Raw genomic sequence first — 21,582 nt, forward strand, 5'->3', positions numbered from 1 at the left:
AGTTAAGTGGAAAAGCTTCTATTCCAATAGGCTAATGGCCCAGAGATTTTATTTTAGCAGAAAATGCAGGCGTTCCTGGGACTGTGGTGGTAAATTTAGTTCTTACGCAGCTGCTGGCATTCAGCTCCTTCAGACACACAAAAACCTCGACCCTCCTCATTAGACAGTGTGCACGCTGCAGTTTCCCATCTAGGTGAAGAGCAGAAGGTGAAACCTTCTGGAAGGCTTCTTCTCTTCACCTGGTAGGTTTTGTTAGGTCTCCCATCTGATTGCCTCAGACAATCTTCCGCTGTCTTTTAGGTTTTTGGGTTTTCAGTGATGGGAAATGAGTCTGCCCACACAGAGCATCCCCTTTTCAGCGACTGATGTCCTGACCAGGACTGGTAGTTAGGGGTGCTCTGAGCACCATATTCTCTTCTTACACTACCTGCTCAAAAAAACATTTATTTTTATTTTTTTCTTTTACTGTATGTTGACCTTCAGGTTGACTGCCCTGGTGTGCTGGGTCATCCCTGCTTAATTTAGCCAGCACAACTTCGTTGGCTTTGGCGTTGCTCAGTATGAGCACTGCACAAAGTTCTTGAAGATGTGCTCCTGCTTCTCCCAGCTGAATGTAAAGTATATGTGGATTTCCATGTGCAAAGGCAAGCACGTGTTTTCCTAGCTGACTCCTGGTGCAGTTTTTTCATCTTTGCTTCTCGTGCTGCTTTAAGGTAATTCAGTATTTTTAAAACTACATTAAGTCATTAGATCTGCTAAAGTATACCTACTACCAGTTGTAGTTACTGAAATACTTTTTTCAGATCAGGATGTTGATAGTGGCTCAGTCAGGGTCTTTGAGCCAGCAGTGTGCCCAGGTGGCCAAGAAGGCCAATGCCATCCTGATGTGTATCAGGAATAGTGTGGCCAGCAGGACCAGGGTAGTGATTCTTCCCCTGTATTCAGCACTGGTGAGGCTGCACCTCGAGCTCTGTGTTTGGTTTTGGGCCCCTTTGCTTTAGAAAGGACATTGAAGTGCTGGAGGGTGTCCAGAGAAGGGCAGCGAAGCTGGTGAAAGGTCTGGAGCACGAGTCCTAGGCAGAGGGGCTGAGGGAGCTGGGGGTGTTTAGCCTGGAGAAGAGGAGACTCACGGGTGATGTCATCACTCTCTACAAGTACCTGAAAGGAGGTTGTAGCTGGGTAGGGATCAGTCTCTTCTCAAAGGCAACCAGCAATAGGACAAGAGGACATATTCTTAAGCTGCACCAAAGGAAGTTTGGTTGGACATTAGAAAGACATTTTTCACAGAAAGGACAATTGAGTATTGGAATGAACTGTACAGGGAGGTGGTGGAGTCACCATCCCAGGAGGTCTGCAAGGAAAGACTGGACCTGGCACTTAGTGCAGTGGTCTAGTTGACATGGTGGTGTTCGGTCACAGGTTGGACTCGATCTCAGAGGTCTTTTCCAACCTAATTGCTTCTGTGATTCCTGAGATCACAGGCTTTTCTTCTTGGTTTTGGTGGGACCACTATGTTCTCATGGAGTGCTGGTTTTTTGCTTCCTCCAGGAAATAATTCATCTAATTGTATGTGTCTTAGCCTGCAAGAACTGGTTTGAGTCACCTGCTTCCTGGTATTCTGAAGGTGTGGGGGACAACTGTGAAGTCTTGATATTTAGCTGTGTGTCCTTTTTTTCATCTTATTTACTTTCTGTTTTAATAATTCGTTGCTTCAGGTGCATTCATATAAAGACCATTTTATGGCTTGTCTTTTTGTTGATCACCCCATCTGTCTGCTTCTGAACTCTTTGCATTTCGGCAGGCATGGATTTAGGTGGTGGTAACTGCCTTGCAGATAGACACTGAATTCTTATTCTACTCCTGTATCAGGGACCAATTAATGAGTGATATATAGAAAGACTAATGGAGCACATTAAAATTCTGCTTCTGTCCTTCACTTTACCTGCATTTTCATTTTTCTTCCCATGATATCTGTGATGTAGGGTGCTTTGCTTTACTTTTTCTATTCCTCGTGTATGGTTGGAAGGTAACCAGAACCAGCAGGATTTTCTCCTATGAGTAACAGATTCTAAACATCCTCTGAGAGAGGGCCAGAGTATCTGCTTATGACTGAAAAAAGTGGTATTTCTCAGCATACCCTTTGTGTGCTGGTTTCTGAAACTTGTTTGTCTGTGGTTCTTGGGAACCTGCACCCTAAGTTCCTTTACCATTACTGAATACGTTGACATTTCAAGTGCAGCACCCCAAATGTGGAAATGAAGTTAATGACTACAGGGTTTTAGGCTAAAGAAAGAAGTACATTTAGAATGTGTTAAATCCCGTGTGTTTAAGAGAAGAGGCTTTTGCAGCTTCCAACACTGTGCAAATCATGGAATTTCTTGGTCAGTGAGAATTGGCCATCTTGAATCACTATTGTTAACACAGAACTGTGAGCAAATGGCAAACTGTGAGCATGACAGACAGATGTGTGAAAGCAGGAGACATGATACTTTGGCTTCTTGGGCTCTGCATTTTGCAGGAAGCCCTGAAATATGCAATTGCAAAAACTGTCCTGGTTGGGCCATGCTGCAGGAGGGGGTGGATAGCAATGGCATAGGAGGCTGGGGATGTAGCCAGGTGTTTCAAATCACTGCCTTACCAGGTTCTTGCCGTGCACTGGTACTGTAATAGTGTAATGACTCTAAATGTTCACATCACCAAACTGCAGAACAGGGATAGCACCAGTGGGTGCCCATGAACGACGTTGTGCCCAGCAGAGGTCTTCTGCCTCGTCCCATGTAGCCCTCTCTGGACTCAGACCAGTTGGCTGCATCCCATAGCATCAAGGGAGGCCCCATGTGAGACCAGCTGTGCTTTTCAGACGAAATGGTATAAAATGTTCTTGGGTCACTGGCTAGAGTAGCCTGCTACATCTAAAGAGTTTTTTACCTTTGTTTCTGGTATTAGGGTTTGAGTTTTGGGAAAAGAGAGCATAGTTGGCTGTGTATGTGCTTTCTGTAGTTTTAGGGGTGGGGGTTGTGTGTGTGGGGCAGGGTTTAATTTAAAAAACATAAAGAATGTAAATGTTGGCATTGACACAGGCATATTCTTTAAATAATTTGGGCGACAGTCAGTCGACACCTGAATTTCCTAGATAATTAGTCAGGAACTCTGAACAGTCATTTAATATAATTTTTTATTAACGCATTTAAGCTTTAAAAGATTCTCATTCTGCAGTTTAAATTCACTACCTTTTAAAAGAACGGTACCTTTTCTTTTAGCTGTGAATCATCTTTTTTCCAAGAGCAGTGTCTTCTTTAAGGATAGCTGAATGTGTTGTTTTTCATAGACACTGTTCTTTGTGAGTTCCCTGACCTTACCAACAAATGCTGTTAGAAATGTAACATTCTTACAGCTCTCTGGAACACCACAGGTTAGATTCTCACAAGGATCTCACTCCAGCCAGTATTTGGCTCAGTAGGCCCTAGTTCATCATTTACCTAAATTTCTGTGATCCCTTAACACTGAGTTTGGAATGCTGCAGGGCAGAATATTTTGCAAACTGTACTGATAAAAATGTGAAGATAAAATTTCAGGCGAAAGCAAGCTGCTCTTTACTAACTAGGTATTGCTAAACAGGTCTGATATCTAAAAGTGCTCTTTCGAGAGTTCTTTTGTCATGTGCTTTTGGCCTTATCATGTTAAATATTTACAAAAATATCCTGAACACTTTCCTAGCATCATCTGGGAGGTGAGTTCTCAATTTTCTATAGGGAACATTGTTTGCCCTTATGGTCCATGCAGTCAGAAATAGGTTAATAAGCCTTCATATCTTAAAATGTAAAAGGAGAAAAAGTAGTCAAATCCTTGAGCAAAATAGAAGCTACTTGAAGCAATCAAGGTGGCTTTGGGAAATACCCAGTTTTCTAGTATTGTTCTGAATCTGGTTTTAGATTCAGGAGAGCTTTGTAACTCGGCTAGGAGATGAGTTGGTAATTCACTCTTTTAGCAGTATAATTTGATAGTATGAGTTGAAAATGAGAGTGGCTTTGTGGGCCACTTTGGATGAGCAGAGACAGTGACCCAGGCACGTGTCGTGTCCGAGTTGCACACGACGTGCAAACCGCACAGCAGCCACCACCCTGCCCCGGGAACAGGTACTGGAACATGACCTGCTCCTGCAGCAAGTGACTGCACCTGCAAAGTCCTGCAGACACTGAGAAAGGCCAGCTCTTCACAGAAGTCCTCTAGGCTGCAGACTTCCTGTGTCTGCTGACAGCTGGAGAAATTCCATATTGCCAGTTGCCTAGAGGCTTTTTAATCTGTGAATGTTTAAAATAGTCAATCGCTTTGGCATATTGATATGTTTAGTGTACCATGAGAATTCCAGCAGTTGCATTAAATGTAATTACTTCACAAAGGATAGAATGTTATTCCTTTTAATGTGTTTATAATTGCAGTCTTCCTCAGCATTTATCTCTCTATTTCTGCTCTTAAATACACAAAATTGTTTGAAATGGCATTTTCACTGTAAGCTTAATGCCTACTGCTTCCATTATCAAGAAAGGTGTATATTTTTGGATCATGTCTTTTGTAGTTCATATAATTTGTTCCCTGAGGGAAGGATTAATTTTTATGTGTTGCATCACATGAAGATGTGCATCCATTTTAGGCAGGTTGTCTGGCAACAGCAAGATAAGAACATCCGTAAAACATGTTGAGTGCCAAACTTTGCAGTCTACTTTCTTTGTTAGAAACTGGGCACATGGCATGTGAATGTAGGAAGTGTGCAAATGAATATAATTTTAGTGAAGTGTACCAGACTTGGTACATAAATAAAAATTTGCTCTTTAAGTGAGGCAGCCTTAGGTCATCAAGAGGAAAGCTTTTATATCGTCTTCTAGCTCATAAAGTTAAAGAAGGAAGATGGAGATCAGATGTCCATTTCGAAATGGCAGGTGGGGATGCAGATTGTCCATGATCAGATGCACTTTGTGCAGTCTTTGGAAGTAAAGCAAAGTAGTGCAAAAATCCAGCAAAATGGTATGTTGAATAAAGTGTGGAGAACAAAGCCATGGAGAAAAGGGCCTTCTTGAAGAGAATACACTCCTTACCTTATGCAGTGTATGACTGGATTCAAGCATTGTATCTCATGTAGTCCTAGGACTAAACAGGCAAGGCTGAGCACAGAGCAATGCACAATGAGTGCAGACCTATACACAGGTGGACCAAATCTGGAACATGTAGTGCCTGTCAAGTTTGTGCAGTATCGGACACATCCATGTGAGTTTTAAGAGCTGTTCACAGGGCAGATGAGATGTTCTGCATTATGTTTTTGACCACACTGTGGTGCAGACTTCAGCAAGAGAATCTTATTTAACTTCGACATTCTGCTGTGTTGTTTACCTTCACCTTTGAATTTCCTCTCAGTTATATTTCTTGTTTGTGATCTGTTAGCCTCCTTGACTTGCCTTCCCGAGTCCCCAAGGGCGTGGCCTGTTCTTTGAATTCCTAAGTTCTTGAGCCTTGCCATTGAAACCATTTGGTCTTGTTGTCTTTTCCTTTTGTTGATCAGTCTTTTCTGTCAAAGCCATATGATCTCATTATTTTATGTCTGTTGCTGATGTTTTCAGGCACAACTGTAAGTTCAGCACCTGGAATAAAACTTGTTAATTCTCCTGTTTTACTGTCAGCCTTATTTTTGCCTTCAGGTTATTTTTATGAGTTTGTCTCCCACTATGTGTGAAGTGGCTTGATGTGACCGTGAATAAACAAGTTAGAGAGCTGTCTGAGAAATCCACAGTGAACTTCCTATACATTTTCCACTGTGATAGATCTGAAATCTTATATTGGCTTTCTGCACTTATTCATGGATTGCTGGTCCCAGAGAATCAAGAGGAATTATCCAAAAATAGAAGATAGTAGACTAGATGAAAGGGGCATGGTTTGGGTTCCTATTTCAGTATTTATACTGTGACTTCAGAAAGGCAAAAAAGGAAATAGTGGTGTGATTTCCATCACTCTGCTTGGTTTCAAGTGTCCAGAAATAAATACTGCACAAGAGCAGAGATGCAAAGCACAGATGACATTAATGCCATTAATTAATTTGATTAGATAGCATTATTCTTCCTTTCATTGCTCTTCTAGCTGCATGCAAAAATCATTGATGAACCTTGATGATATTTATTGCTCTTCCACAATGACCTGGTGACTGCCAATGAAATAAAGGCCATATTCAGTTGATACGATGCAAAATACTGATTCCTACCGAAGTAATTAAATGTCGAGTTCTGTCAGTTACAAGATCTAGTGCTGACAAAGCTTTTGTAATTCAACAATGCATTGGTTTTGACAAATGAAAGAAATAATTACAAAGCATTCTCCCATTTCTTTCCTCTCATTCTGTCCACTTCAATCAATTAAGTGCACTTGTCAATATTTTCAGCAATGACTCCTCTCCCCAAACTAAAAGTGTACATTCTTTTTAATATCTACTGTTCAGGTATAGGGTTGCAGTGCAAGATTTGCAGGAATTCTGGGAAAAAGTTGTTAGGAAGTGTGACACAGTGATGAAACCTGAAACACCTGGGTGTGTACGACTGTGTGTTTGTAGAACAACAATGCATTTGTGCTCAGGTCATAGGACTAGATGGAAGAACTAAGTTTCACTTCTGACTTGCTGCTTTGCCATGCAAGGATTGTTCAGCTACTCAGTTCTTCAGCACCTCATCATTTCAAGCAATGACATTCTGTGTCCCATTCTGTAATTTTCATCAGATCTAAGAATGAGAATTGCTGTATGAATGGAAACTTTATTACTATTCATTCTCTCCTACAAAGTTTTTTATTAAGGAAAGCAGTTGTTTATCTAGAAGACTGTTGAAGTAGTGCCCATGACACTCACTGATAAGTGATTTTGCTGGATACCGATCTTGTGCATAATCTGTCATTGTAAAATGCAATTGTAATGCACAAAATGAGATTAAAATGCCTTGCAGGGTCCACCTAGAAAACCACAAGTTGGCAGTGCTCTAGCCAGTCAGACCTGGCTTGTTTAACTGTGTCTCCTATTGGGAACTGGTGTGCTGGCACTCACAAGGCTTCTGGGTTTGGCTGTGTGAGTTATGTAGCTGATGTTATTAGTGGAAAGTGAGTATGTTATGGTAGGGAAGCAAGGGTAAAATAACTTGAAGTGCTGAATATATGGAAGACTGAGGTAAAAGGAAGGACAGAAGGGGGGAGTTATCAGCTTCTAGATCTCTGAACTGAAAAGGGAGAGGTGTCATGAAAGAGTAACCAAGGAATGGTGGGAGAAGGGAAAATGAGCCAGCAAGATGGAGAAGGCAAGGTGAAGAGCCCTGCAGGAAAGCAGAGGTGAGCTGAAACAACTGCTGAAGGAAGGAAGCAGCTCTGTCACTCACAGTCTGGAGCAAATTCAAGGGGAAGATAGAAAAAGAAAGGAAAGTTGGGAGGGGGATTCTGGCAATCACAAGCAAGGGCATTAAGAGTGCATGTTGGAGTATCATGTCACTGTAGGAATGGGTAGCAATTTTTCTGGATTTCAGTCATTTCCCTAGAGCCGGGTTCTGATGGGGACCTCATAGCAGTAACTGGCAGTGAATGGCTTGGGAGAAGTGACAAGTTGCACTGGTAATTTTTTCCTATCGGGGTGGTTTTTTTATTGTTTTGTGTTTGGGGTTTTTTAATGCCTGTGAGGTGGTTCTGGTTGAGTAGGATGATTTTGAAAGGCAGGATTCCCATTATGCCATACAGAAAGACTGAACTGCCCGAGTAGAGTGACACTTGCTTTAATTGGTCATAATTGCATGGTCCATGCTGGCAGATGTTGCATTTATCTTGACCTTTCATTCAAGTGCAGAGACTAATGCTTTTGCAAGAGAGAAGGAGAGCTTGTTTGGAGCTGTAATTACCAGACCAGAATATGTCTTACTGTGCAGTGGGAACATACTAGAAATAGAAGATTTTTATTCGTTGGACAGTGACAGTACCATAATAGAAGCTTAGCCTTGCCACTCCCATGTCAGTGTTAGTTTGTGAGTAATTGGTAAAAGATCCCAGGATGAATGTACTGGTATAAGATACAGTGTGAAAAGTGAGCTTTTGTTTGTTTGCCTCTAAAATAATTTTTACCTGTGTAACATTTCTGTTCCTCACTTAGTAGTTGTGCCTGCTATTAAAATCTACCTGTTCCAGGAACTCCTTCCATGGCTTTACAACTCTTTTCTATCTTAATGACTGGAAAACATATGATATATTAATGTATCGCAGCGTGGGGAACACCAGCAAGTTCTGACTCTATTTAATGACTTCCACAGTGCTTTGTCCTGAAGGGTAGATGTTTATTATTTTATTTCTAGAAGAGAGTTAAACAGCACAGCTATACTTCATCAACTGTATTACTTAGAGGTGTTTCTGTTGCTGTTTAATGATTTTTAAAAAATAAAAATAAATGGTTTTGGTCCTTTGTAGAAGCTGGCAAGAAAGCACAACACGTTCCTTCAGCAGGAGTGCTACTTGAGTGGTCACAGTGAACTGGAAATTGCTGTTGCACAGCAAACTCAGTTGTTTATCTCAGTTTTTCAGCCCAACACATTTTAAAGTCTGTGCATATGTAAACTACGAAACATTTCAAAAACTATGCCTGATTAGATGACAGGCTAAGGCAGGGTCAGTTGGTGTCCAAAGGCTGATGCAGTTTTATCTGGGTGATGGGGCTGCTTGGTAGTTGACAGGTCAACCAGACTGAAAAATGTGCATATTATTTGCAAGTTTGTGTTGAATCTGGTAGTGGCTATTGGAGCAGTGGTCACTCCTCAAAAATACAGCTGAGTTGGTGCTTTTCCTCCCATGTCGGGATAAGTAGCTCTTACTGAGAACAGGTTTTGGCCAGCCCGGGCTAAGATCGTAGTGAATTTCCTATTGGTGTTATGTGGATGTACCAGCTTTGTGTGGTAAAGAAACAGAGATGTTAGAAAGCACTTAGGTGCCTAGGAGTCCATTAGGGATATCACAGATACTTAGTGTATGTGTGCAGGCACTCTGTAGCCCCTAAGGGAATATTTTTCAACACTGCTTTTTTGTTTTAAAATGATCACTTTTTCAATAGAAAAAACAACTGTTTACAGTCATCTACTGACTGAAACCTCTGATAGGTGTGCTTCCAACAGTAGATGAATAAAGATAGTATGCACATCTGTCTCTTAGAGACTCCTGGCGTCTGTCACATAAAATCAGTTCTGGGCACAGAGGTAGAAAGACCAGTTTTTGTGGCAGTGGCTAAAAGTCTGTTGGTTTTGCATCATCTACCACGTTGTGCAGATACAGGTCTTGTCCTCCTACTTGTTCGTGCTTATTGAATTTTAGTACATCCTTTTCAACACAGGTACCTGTGTAAGTTCAGTCACAGTCCCTTGCAGGCATCTTCTTCAGCTAGAGAGCAGTATTTGGGAGCCATTGAGTTAATGTGAAGAAACCTCTGCTCAGTTTAATTTTGTCCTTAGGAAATTCACCCAGAAGTCTTTGACACCTAGGGTTGGATTTGAGACTGTCACCGATGTGCAGCTGTATGTGTTGCTTCAGGGAGACTTCTTGCCCATGAATCCTGCTCTTTGCTATAATTTTCTCTTGTCCCACGTAGCCATGCTCTGTTTACCTCCCACACATCCCTAGAAGGCCGCCAAGCACAGCCTGCTTCCCCCACACCTCGCACAAATGCAGTGACAAGTATTTGTGTTTGCCAGCTTGTGTAAGTCTCTTTTCATCATAGCTTGAGAACATGTTCCTGCCCCCTTTTTTCTTTCTCCTGTCTTCTGTAGCTTGAATGAACTTTTTTTTTTCTGTTTCTATAGTTACACTGCCTGATGAAATCAGCCAAGTCTTTCCCTTATGATTGGAGGCAATTCTTAGCTGTACGGGTTCTGGGAGTAGTCCTGTCCAACATTAGTCTTCACATAAGCATTATGTCCATGTTTTTGGGAGTCTTTATGTGTTTGTTTCTGTTCCAGGAATACTGTTATCTGTGTAACAGAAATTCATAGTCATCTTGAAAAGGAAACTCAGCCTTGCAGTATACAAATCTGGCATTCAAATTTGGGCCAGAACTATTCCAGACCTTAAACTGATCCTTACGGTTTTTATTTTGGCCATCAGTCACATCCGGCACGTGGTGTTCCCTGGTCACTTTCCCCCTGTTCTTTTGAAACATTGTTTTACTGTCTTCTGGACACTTGGACATACAGAGGATTTCAGAACACTGTATTTGCTTACTCATGTTTCTAAGGAAGGAAATGCAACTCTTATCTGTCAACTGATGCAGTGCCCAGGGCTGTGTTGAGAGGCAACTGGTGCTGTAAGGAAGGGGCACCCTACTTTTGTAAGCATATGCTGGTGTTTTATGCCTTGCCTTCTCTTTTCTCATCACAAAGTTTTGAATTTGCTCTGTGGATGTGCTGTAGGAAGAAGCATCTGGGAGCACAGGGATCTCAAAGTATGAGTCTGAGCATCTGAGTGCCCAGCCAGCCAGGCTGACTTCGTATGGGCTTTAATCACTGAAGGGTCACTTGAATTGTAGCAAACTATAGGCACGAGGTCTGAGACTAGTATGCTACACCCCATCTGATCTAGGAATAACAGCCATTGACTGTTTGGTGGGGAATTTTTTATGTCTCTATTTGTTATATAGGCAGGACTTCTGGTCTCGATCTCTGTCTGATCTGTCAGTGCCAAGAAGAACTGGAAGAGAGTGCTCTCAATCAAAGTGTCTCTGTTAGGTTAAATTATCTTCAGGAATAAAGGTGAAAGAGTTTGTTTCTTAAAATCCCAGACAAAAAGATGCACTCCTAGAAACTCTTACCTAGCATAGAGCCCATAGGAAAAAGTAGTAAATTCATTTTTTCAGATCTCAAACCAGTTGCATCCCAGCTTCACAGACTTAGAGGAACATAGGTACTGATCTGTAACCAAATGTTATGACTTGCCCTGTTTGTAGTATTTGTTTAGGCAAAAAGTATTTTTTATTGGGTTTTATTCAGAAAAGATTTTTTTAGAGCAATTTCTAGGCTCTTCCCAGTGGAGCAATTTTGTCCAGTTACACTGAATTGATGTCCAGAAACTGGGTATCCTTAAAAGATGAAATACCTTGGTGAAGCCTACAGTTTATTTTCATAGGAGATAAGGTTGTCATGCGTATCAGTCAGGGTCTGCACGCTGAAAAGTGAGTAACAGATACAGTCATCACTGATTTTAGTTTTTAGAATTGCAGCTTCTATGTTTCCATCTTGTATGTTATTTCCAGTTTAATTCTGAGTTCCATAGTAGATAGGAAGTCCCTCAATAATTCTGTTTTGTCTCCTGCAGTGACATGCATATGTTTATTCACAATTGTTTCCAGTCAACACTGTGATACTCTTGTTTTTCTTTAAGCAAGAGCTTTCAGTTTAAGTGGTTGGATGTTTGCCTTTAAATGTAGATGAAGCAGGTCTTCTTGATACTGAGAAGTATCCTTTCCAAAATAGATGCCATCTGAGTAAAGAGCTTTACAGTATTCACAAAGAGAAGAAATAATTCTTTTACTATTTCTCATGTTTGTATTTGTCTTGCCTGTGTGATTTTCTGCAAAGTAATATCTTGTTAGCAAACAAAGCAATTTAGTGATTATCATAAGTCAGGCTGATGTCAATAGAAGGAACATCCTTAAAAGCCACAGCTGTAAGACTTTCTTCATGGAGTTTGGTTTCTAATGCCAGCTTTAAAATATTTTCATAACTGTGACTTGTTACTGCAATGATCCTGTTCTTCTTTCAGAATGAGAAGGCTTTGGGGCATTCCGTGAGCCGCTCTAGTAACATCTCAAAGGTATGTTCAGTCTTTGCTAAACTTGGGAATACTGGGATTTCTTTCATTTCAGACTGGGGTGATGTATGTGACAATGTGACCAGTAGAAAATGCTTTTTATGCCTGTCTGTCATTGATAGTCACTCCTGGAACATTAGAACTCTGGTGTTTTGCAGACTATCTTTACAGGTCAAATGAAATGGAAGCTACAGTAGGTTTTCTCTTTCACACTGTCAGCCTTCTTAGCTTGGTAGGAGCAAGATAAATGACAGATGCCTGAGATCTTATCTTGGAGGGAAAATGGCTCAAAAACATCGCTCAAGTATGTTGTTTTATGAGATAAAGTTGCATAAGGTATGTATAGCTGTGCATCCCATCATATGAATAGTATATGTGATTAAACATTATTTCATTGTTACTTCCACACTGAATTATTTTCAGCGCCATGACATTGTTATCAGGGCATGACTATGTAAGTATTTTAAAATGTTTGCTTTTACAGACCTTGATCATATAAAAGAAGATGCTCCCCCCTTTCTAGTCACACTCCACTATAGCCAATGGACACATCAAACCCACAATTGTTTTATTATGCCATTAGGAAAAAAGTATCTTCTGTCCAAGATAATTATTGCAAGATGTACCCTACTCCTACTTCTGCACTGCAGATAAGGCTTCTAATTATCTGTAAGCCTGACAACTTATTGCTTAAACAAGTACAATTGCTTAAAGCCTTCATGCAAACAAGGCTGTACTGGTTGACCAGTATTTTTCATGGTGTGCATAAGCTTCGACTCTTCATTGCCACAGTTTATGTCACTGATGGTAGTGACTTTTAATGAAAGAATGAGTCATCATGGCTGTGACAAGCTCAAGTGCCTTTTTTCTATTCTGGGTGCCTCTGGATCTAGTGAGCTATTCACAACTATCTCCAGCAGAGGAAACAGTGTCTGCATTTATTTACGGTTTATATGGGCACAAACAACTTTAACTTTTGAATGGAAAGACAGAATTACTGGATGTCCTAAATAATGAGCAAGGCAGCTGTCCAGTGCACAAGGTATTGACCAAGCTGAATGTGTTGTTATTATGGATTGATGCGGGATTGTGTTTTTCATTTGGCATTAGAAAATGTCCATTCACATAAAGGGTTCTGCAATAAATACTGTGTGACTATAACTTCTCATCTGAGCTTTTCTAAAATGGGACTATGCCTGTTCCTTTTTACCCTGACTCTTATCTTCTTAGGGATCCTTAATTGGATTGTCAGGTTTTATTCAGCAGAGGTAGTAGTTTTGCCATTAAGTGTTGTCGTACTTTTCCCAGTGTGTCTGAAATCAGCACAAGCCATTTGGCACCAGCAGTTTGGTATCCATACAAATCTGCCCAGTTCATTCTTAATTCATCAAAGACTGGTAGCGTGGCAGTGCAGTGGAAAGGACCTTGCACTCTGGCAAAGCTCTCCCTGAGAGTGCTGGCAAGTGAGACATCAGTATTTACATTCATCTTGAAGCACTGAAACATTCAACATGATTGCTAAGTGTTGCAAAAACTAAAGTTCTCAGGGGGATCAAAAGTCAGCTTTGCCAGTGTAATGGGGGAGAGTTTTTGATTGTAAAATGAGCTTCCCAGAGGTGTCGATGTTCTTACTGCTCCTCTGTCACCTCTGTGTCTGATCCATTCAGTGCACCTGCTCCACTCTGGAGAGGAGTTTGAACAAGGGCAGAGGGTAGAAGTCCCGCTCTCTGATTTGCCTTCTACGTCTGAACGCTGCCTTCTGCATCCAGACAGTTCAGTGCTAAGCTGCAACAATTATTTTGTGGTCTACAGGTGGTTTGGCTGTTACAAGCAATTTATATTACAAATCAGGCAAGAGTATAGTAGTGGGATGCTGCATAGAAGGTTAAGTACATGGAAAATTTTTCTTCAGTTCTGAGGTTTAATAGGAAAGTGCTTTTTTTTTTTATTGTTTATAATAGCAACCTGGCCAATAAGGCAGACTGAATACATGTAAAGGAATAAGTATGGAAATGCTTGGCTACCTGTATAGCCCTTTCTGAAATCCCCAGAACTTGTTGGTACTATACCATTTTAAGAGGAGCTTTTTAACCAAAATCGAGTTAAATCATTTACATGCTGCAGTTCCAGATACGTTGATGTGCGTGTGTGCGTACAGAAATAATCGTGCTTCCTGCGAAGGACTGTTTCAGCCATTGTTTTGCCACCCAAATCTAGCTTACAGCACAGCAACCTAGCAAATCTGCTACAAATGCTTGGCACTGACACTTGATTCAAAGCTTTTCTGGTGCTGATATGTCATTACAAACCTGCTGTGATTATTACTGTGTATCTTTCCACTGCTCTCACTTGCACAGTGTAATTTGAGTGGAAAAGATTGAGTCAGAACTCAGCCTTTAGCCAAGAAAGGATGCTGTGTTGCTTGATGTGACCAAGGAAAGCAATGCCCTAGGGCTAAACGTGATCAAGGAGTGAGGCAGACAGATGGTGCCACTGAAAATGAAATCAGCTGGTAGAGGTAGCAGGACCTCTCTGAATATAGACCCCCAGTGTCGGGGCCAGGTGGAGCTGTCCCTCAGGAGAAAGGGGCAAAAAGGCAGTTCTCCAAGAGGCAGATGCTAGGAGAGGCAGAAGAGATGCTAGTACATGTGGCCAGGCCAAGAAAAAGTGATCACCTGGATACTTGGCTAGGGATGGAGGCCAGAAACAGCAGAAAAAGGAGCAGGGAATAAGATGTAGGAGGATCTTCATATGGTGCCATTAGGTTTTGTGCAGTATGTTGCACACTGGGGGATGTGGCATTCCTCCAGGCCCTTCTTTGCTTTTTTTGGTACATATATTTCAAACACTCCTTTTAAGTCTGCTCCACGTGAGATGTTTGAATTTCTGGGATCTTTTATGTTTGTTTTGAAATAAAAAAAAAAATGTTGTTGAAGGAAACTTGAATTTATTTAGTCAGGGGACTTAAACACAGCCGGATTCCCCACTAGCCCTGTTCAAGCACAGTGATGCTGATTGAAATGGCCCCAATTGACACAGGGGAATACAGCCCAGATCCACATCTCTGCTGTTTCCCTAAGCCAGCATTTTTGCCAAGAAGCCACTGATTGCTGCAAAGTGCCTTCATCATACAAACCACACAGAGAAATAATTAAACTTTATAGAAGCTTTGTCCTCTAAATGTAGAAGAAATTGATGCTAAAACACAGATAGTCACTGGGAGCAACTAAAAAAGGGATTTTCACAGTGGTGGTAATTCATGCCCTCTGCTTATAGAGAAAGGAATCGTGCTTACAAGCAGATGAAATGAGGTCACTAAAAAAGCTGGTCTGTAAAGAGTTACCCTCAAATTAGTGGTATTGTTTAGTGTCAAAGTGTCTGATATATCCTGGAATTGATAACATGATGTATGGAAATATCTTCAGGTCATCTGTGTGCTGTTCCTGTCATCTGGTTGCTCTGGAGGGCTGATTTTACTGTAATGGGGAAGCACTTTGTAGGCTTATTTTCATGGCCCTTTAAGGGGTAAACTTTGAAAATGCTAATACTCGGATCACAGCAAAGGAATCAAAAGTGCAGTCCTTAAAAAATGTAAATGCTTTGTCTTTTCTGAAGGCCTGTGTAGTTTTATCTTTTGAGCAGAAGCACACTGTAAAGTATTAGATTATTCTTAGGCTGAATAGCAGCGAGTGCAGACACAAAGTGGTAGCCTAAGCTTGCTATGAAATTTAAAATCCATTTAGGCTGTTCATCAGCTTGGAACAGATTTAGAAAAGCATATGAATACACACGTCCACTGTTGCCCGAAGCTTTGATGGATTCAGTGAGCATTTGTCTGTAGAAAATCAGTCTAGGGTTTTCAGTCAGAGCTTCACTATCCTGTAGTCTATCAGATGACCAAGGCTTACTGAAAAGAACTGCTGCTCAGAGGTGTTCTGTTCAGGTATGTGAGCCTGGGGGTAGGGAAAGAGAAGTTGCTTTAAAATTTTTTTTTTAAATCCTTCCACTGAACTATTGGGGAAAGGAAGACAGGAAAAATTGTTTACTGTGGAGATGAAGGTATACTCTTTTCCCCAAGCATAAGAGCAAGTAATATTACGCTGGGGCACAGTGCAGTCATGTTCATAAGGAGTGTGATAACCTCCTTGTGCTGTGATAAATCCCCTCTCCTGGGGCTAGATTCTTACTTCATATATGTATAAAGGCCCTCCATGAAGGAGGAACCCACAGGAGTTTCCTTTCCTCTTTTGTTCCCTCAGTCCATTCAAAGTATTTTGAGGAAGATTTTAAAGACAAAGGTTATATATATTTTTTATTTCTTCTTCTCCCTGCATAACCTGTGCAGTTGTTACTGGTTTTAGTCAACATTAATCCTGAGCTATAGCCAGGTTGTATTACACTTGTGGAGATTTTGAAGGGATAGATAGCCTTTTTTCTCTAGTTTCTTTAGCCCAGAATCTCTAGAGAAAGTTCCTGCCAGAATCCTCCTTCAGATTTCTTTAGGAACAACTAAGGAAAGCTGACTTCAGCTTTCCTCCTAGCTGCTAGACATAATTTTAATTACAGTCATATATGAAATATGGAAGTTCTCCCAATAGCTGACTCCTGGTTCCTATCAGCTTGTTGCCAAAATGGTAGAGTTGATCATCCTGAAATTTCCAGATACCTCTTTACAGTATCTCTCCCCCTGATTTTTTAACTACTTTCCATTCTAATAATTCATCTTATCCCACTTAAAGACATTTGATTTTAATATGCACTGGAAGTCAAAATGGCATGAATGTGGTAGGGCACTTACTGGAGAAGATCAGAAGTTGCTGATATTGATGCTTGATCCTGCCATGTTGGTATTTAGTAAAAGCTTTCAAAACCAACCTGTCAGCAGGGCTGTCTGCCTGTCACAACATCCACTCTGTCCATAGGTGGCCTGTTCTACCTCTCAAGTGTCAGGTTAAGACAGTTGGCTTTGCTGTGGATGAGACAGGGTTGGAGCTGCCTTTGCCAAAGGGAGGGGAGGTGAATGGGGGCAGTGGTAGCATAGACAGAATCAGATTCCCTGGGTCTCTTCATAGATGATCTTGGTTTCTCTAAGTGTAAACTAAGAGAGGAGCAGAGCCTGGGGCTTTTGCTGCCTCTGGAGATGTCACATGCAAGATAAGTGCCATCCATGTCCAGCAGCAGCTTTGCTTTCTTACTACGTGTTTGAATAGGGTCTACATGATAAACAGAAAATAACTCTGTCAGGAGAGTGTAGAATAAAGGCAAGCCCATAATCAAAATGCCAGATTGAAATTTGGGTTGCAGAATGTTTGGCTCCTTACTCTATTGCTAAATTTATATCTGCCTGAAGCTCCTTGTGCTGCAGTTCCTCCTGAGTAAAAGACTTAAATTGTGCTTCTTTTTTCCAACTCTTTATCTGTGTGCTCTGTTATTAAACGTGCATAGTTCTTACAATGTTAGTTCCAGATCCTTAGCTGAGACTTCTAGATGTTTTTGTAGCACAAATAGTAGGGTCACAGTATTGTTCCTATTCATGTGGCACCTAGAAATGACAAATTGCAGGTGGGGGGGGAAGCCTTTCTTTACTTCCTTTAGAATTCCAGTCACTTGAGGAATTCTACTAGAGTTGTTTCTAATTTTTTACCTTTTTACCTTTTTTAGAATGTGACAGACCCTGTTCTTTAAAATGAGATATAACTGCTAGTACTGAAGTGCAGCCCAGAGTGGGGCAACAGCAACAGTGCCACCTCAGATAAGCAGGTTATCTTGAAATATTCCCAAGCTGTTGGCATGTTCACTATGGCTCACTGCACAGATTACTTTATTTTCTTAGGCAGGGGGGGTTTTGATTTTTGGTGTGCAGTCTGTAATCACAAATAGGTAATCTTGGCTGAGTTCTCTCACCAACAGATAACACTGTTCATGAAATGGGGGCAGAGTGAGAACAACCAGCTATGGCAGCACACACATTATACGTGTATGTATTGTATATATGCATGCACACACGTATATGTATATAAAAAAATGTATATGTTCCTGCTGGCAACCTTCCAGAGAGCTATAGGCTTCCAGGAATTGTTACCTTCAGAATTGCTGTGATTGTTCAAACAGCAGTGCAGAAGGCCATGCTGTGACCTCACTGAATTGCATTAGATGGGAATGTCAATATACACAATTAACTAACTATTGACCTTTAGTCCTGAGCTATTTTAGGCAACCAGTTGGTCTGTGTGGAGTAATTCACTAGTACATAGGTCGTCATTGGAGGTGATATTCCACCATGTGAAGAATGTGGAAATCCACAGAGATTCAGCAAGCAATTATGGAGTTAGAAGGGTCAAATTCAGGCTCTCAAGGCTTAAGCTACCTGACACATATGAGCATGGCAGAAACCTCCTATGAGAAGGAGTGCTTAAAACCTATTGCTGCTGTTGTCATCACAGGTAGCCAGTTCGGACAAAGGTGTTGCTACTTGGGTGGATGCTGCTGGGACTGTAAGGGTGATGTGTGTGCCAGAAACTACAGAGTGGAGAGGGCTTTGACTGCTTGTTTTCCCAGCCTCTTCAGAGCTGAGCCCTATGTGGGAGCAACATCAGATCTCCAGGCTAGCTGGATCCACCTCACTGTTTCATTCGTCCATCACTGCCTCCTCTTTGCCCATGCTTTGTCTTTTCTGTGGCACCTGTGTCTGAGTTAGTAAACCCAGGTGAGCTGAGTGGACTGGACAGCATCAGCTGCATGTAGCCCTGCTTCTAGAACTGGCAGAACTTCTACTTAGGCTTTTGGCAGCAGCTTGCATTTTACTATGCTCTTGTCAGGGAGTTGTTTCCTCGCCGTTACTTGGTGCTCTCACTGACTGATGTTCCTCTGGCAGCTGTAGCTAAGGAAGTGACTGGCATTAAAGCAATAATTAGTTTTACCTCACCTCGCTATCCTACTCTGAGTTACAGTGCAGCTGTGTAAATAGTTTTATGAGCAAAAAGCATGGGATGAAAGGAGGACAGACTGACTGGAGGCTCGTTGAACCATGGCTTTTGCTGGCGGCCACAGCTTGCATTAGCTTACACCAAGGGTGGGGCATAACTTCCTCCAATGTTTTGTTGTTCCTCTTTGTGGTGCCTATCCAAGTGTGTTAATTTCTGTTCATATTTTGGTTGCATTTTCATTTTGTATGAAAATTGAGAAAAAGACCTTTTGTTCTGAAGCAGAAAGGTAGAGGGGAAAGGAAATGTGCCTAAGATGGGAGAGGGGGGGGTTGCAAGCCATCCTGAGCAGTGCTGGCATCTGGAAACAGAATAATAAGCTTGAAATGCAAATGAAATTCCACAATTTCTTGTTTGTCCCAGCCTTTTGATTTCCCAAGTGGTGAGACTTTGACACTGTCTTGGTACCAGACAACTGGATGACAAAACCAGTAAACATCATTTTGGAAGGGAAATTTCAGATCTGTGAATCTAATCATCTGCCTTAAACTGTTACATCATATATTCTGCTGTCTTTTTTTGGAAAACGAGTTGAGAGACTGGATTCATTCTAAGCAGGTTACCATCTGTGATTTGATCATAACATAAAACCTGAGACTGATTTATTAATTGATTTGTGACTTCATTTCCAACAATATATGGCTCTGTTTCCATGGTAGAATGCAACATGCTGTTTTACTGGTTTAATGTTTTGTTTTTAGAAGATTGCTAAATACGTCTTTTTAATTAATCTGTTATTTAAGTTTTGTTAATTTTCATTTGCATAATGAAACAGATTATAGTGTCACATCTTTCACTACATTGTCAGACTTTCAGCTGAACAAAAGTAATTACCACACAAACACTTTTTAAAAGATAGGGTTTGAAGTCAGAAATGTACCTGCTTTTAGGAGAGGTTAAGCATCAAATGGAGACCAAATTTCCAAGTAATACCTGAATTCACTTCACTGTATAATCAGGATCCTGATCATACAGTGCATGTATGTGTAAGTAGTGTAAAATGAAAAGAATCATAGTTTCCAGGATGAAGCCAATAATTGATATTTGTCTTTAATTTGTTTTGTTACAGTCATAACATAGTTCAATTGGCTTTCTGGCCCAAGGTTATTCTCTTGGGTTTTATTCTATACATGAACCTAGCTGGGTAAGATGGGAAATAAGTTACAGCATCTTACTAAGGGTCAGGAGGTGTGTGTTTGAGGCTTGGTTGAGCCTTGCCTTCAATTCCTGCAGACCCAACTGTAAATGGATATCTGTTTTTTCAGTCTCGGTGCACCTGAGGCATCCCAATGTGAGGGCAGGTACATTGCTGTCTGTAGTACTGTTGGCTAGAGAAATAAAACCCTAACAGATGAGTTCTGTGACATGGAAGATCATGGTTGTATCTGTATTTATAAACTAGCATGTGTATCCTTGTATCTTCTCTCTCAAAGAAAGAACAGTATAATGTGTGACAAGGAACCTTGCTTTTGCTGCAAGGGTGTAAAAGCCTGCAGCAGCCTTGTTTAAATACACAATAAGGGCTTTTAATAAATTAAGTGTAAAATTGAAGAGTTCTGAGACAGATATAGTGTGTGTGTGTTTCACTATGACCAGAGCTCATTGATGGCTGAGCTAATCTGGTGTCTGAAGCTGAAGCACAGGGCTGGGCCCAGTGTGCTTCTGTGGCAACACAGCTTTTGCCACCTGAGGTCTCCCATGGTCTGGCTTAGTGCACTTGCTTGGCCCAGGTCTCTGCTGTCTGTGCTGGTTTCTCTGAAACCCAGCATAGTGATGACACTTCTGTTGTTCTCCTGATTACATTGTTCCTTCCTGGGTTTCAGGCTTTGCTTTGCTGATCAAAAGAACTGTAAACCTTTGTTTGAATTTGAAATGCAAGCAATGTTTTGCAGTGGTGGGTGAGCAGCACAGCCTATCTAGCAGCTGTGAAACATGGGAGAACCAGGTTTAAAAATTCTCTATTACAAAGTTATTAACCCAGGTCTCCTCCTCACCAAAACTTCTTGGAAGAGTTGAGAAGTTTGTTGAAGTGACTCACAGAACACAGTGGCAGAAAAGGTCTTTAATAATAGCCCATGGAGTCCCAGCTCTGAGACAGTGCTTATTCTTACCATATTGATTTTAGAGGCTTGTCTAAGTGTTAAATATGCCAAGACCTTAGCTTTAGTTTTTTGAGTTAGTTCAGCGAATTCTGAATTCTTCAGTTACTCTATTCTCACTGTGCTCATGTTTATCTCTTTATAAACATGACTGCTGCCACACCTCCAGGTAGATGGAAGACCTTGTTCTAGTAAGAGCAGGATGAAAGGCCTCACAAAGTACAAAAAGTACTTCAGGGAATGGTCTGGGTTGGCAGATGGTGCTTGTGTGCATATGCTAGTATGGAATATAAGTCCCCAAGTAGTATTTGAGATACTGAACTACTGACAATTCTGTCTTGTGAGGAAAACCCCAAGCCTCTAATCTCTTGTCATCATTATAAGAGGAAGGATTAGCTATTACATGGTAGCTAAATTCCAACTAGTCTATACACACACTTTCATCTAATTATTCTAATTACTATAGCATTGCTCATTTCCTGAGCTATTGTCCTGTGCAACGTTTGACAGCTGGCAGGTTCCACTCCAGAGATGTCTGCGTTTGACTTTGGGGTAAAACATTTCTGTTATGATCCTACTTCTCCAAGGATGAAGCTCTGTGACCTCTCCTTCTCACATTCAACAATGAAGCTACTTTCTTGCAACTAGCC

General features: G+C 41.1%; 1 protein-coding gene across 8 annotated transcripts in view; it reads left to right on the forward strand.

Moving 5' to 3' along the window:
- Positions 1-21,582, forward strand: part of MARCHF8 (membrane associated ring-CH-type finger 8) — a 99,105-nt gene that overhangs the window by 58,922 nt on the left and 18,601 nt on the right. For 7 of the 8 annotated variants that reach the window (XM_051800119.1, XM_051800121.1, XM_051800118.1 and 4 more), the window contains one exon: positions 11,803-11,853. The exons of the other annotated variant lie outside the window; for it this stretch is intronic. In XM_051800119.1, coding sequence (XP_051656079.1) covers positions 11,803-11,853 — 51 coding nt within the window. The remainder of the gene's footprint in view (positions 1-11,802; positions 11,854-21,582) is intronic. 8 annotated transcript variants of the gene reach the window in all.

The sequence above is a fragment of the Manacus candei genome, unplaced genomic scaffold (assembly GCF_025592945.1).
Source record: "Manacus candei isolate 608988 ecotype Guabito, Panama unplaced genomic scaffold, ASM2559294v1 h1tg000050l, whole genome shotgun sequence".
Classification (NCBI taxonomy): Eukaryota; Metazoa; Chordata; class Aves; order Passeriformes; family Pipridae; genus Manacus; species Manacus candei.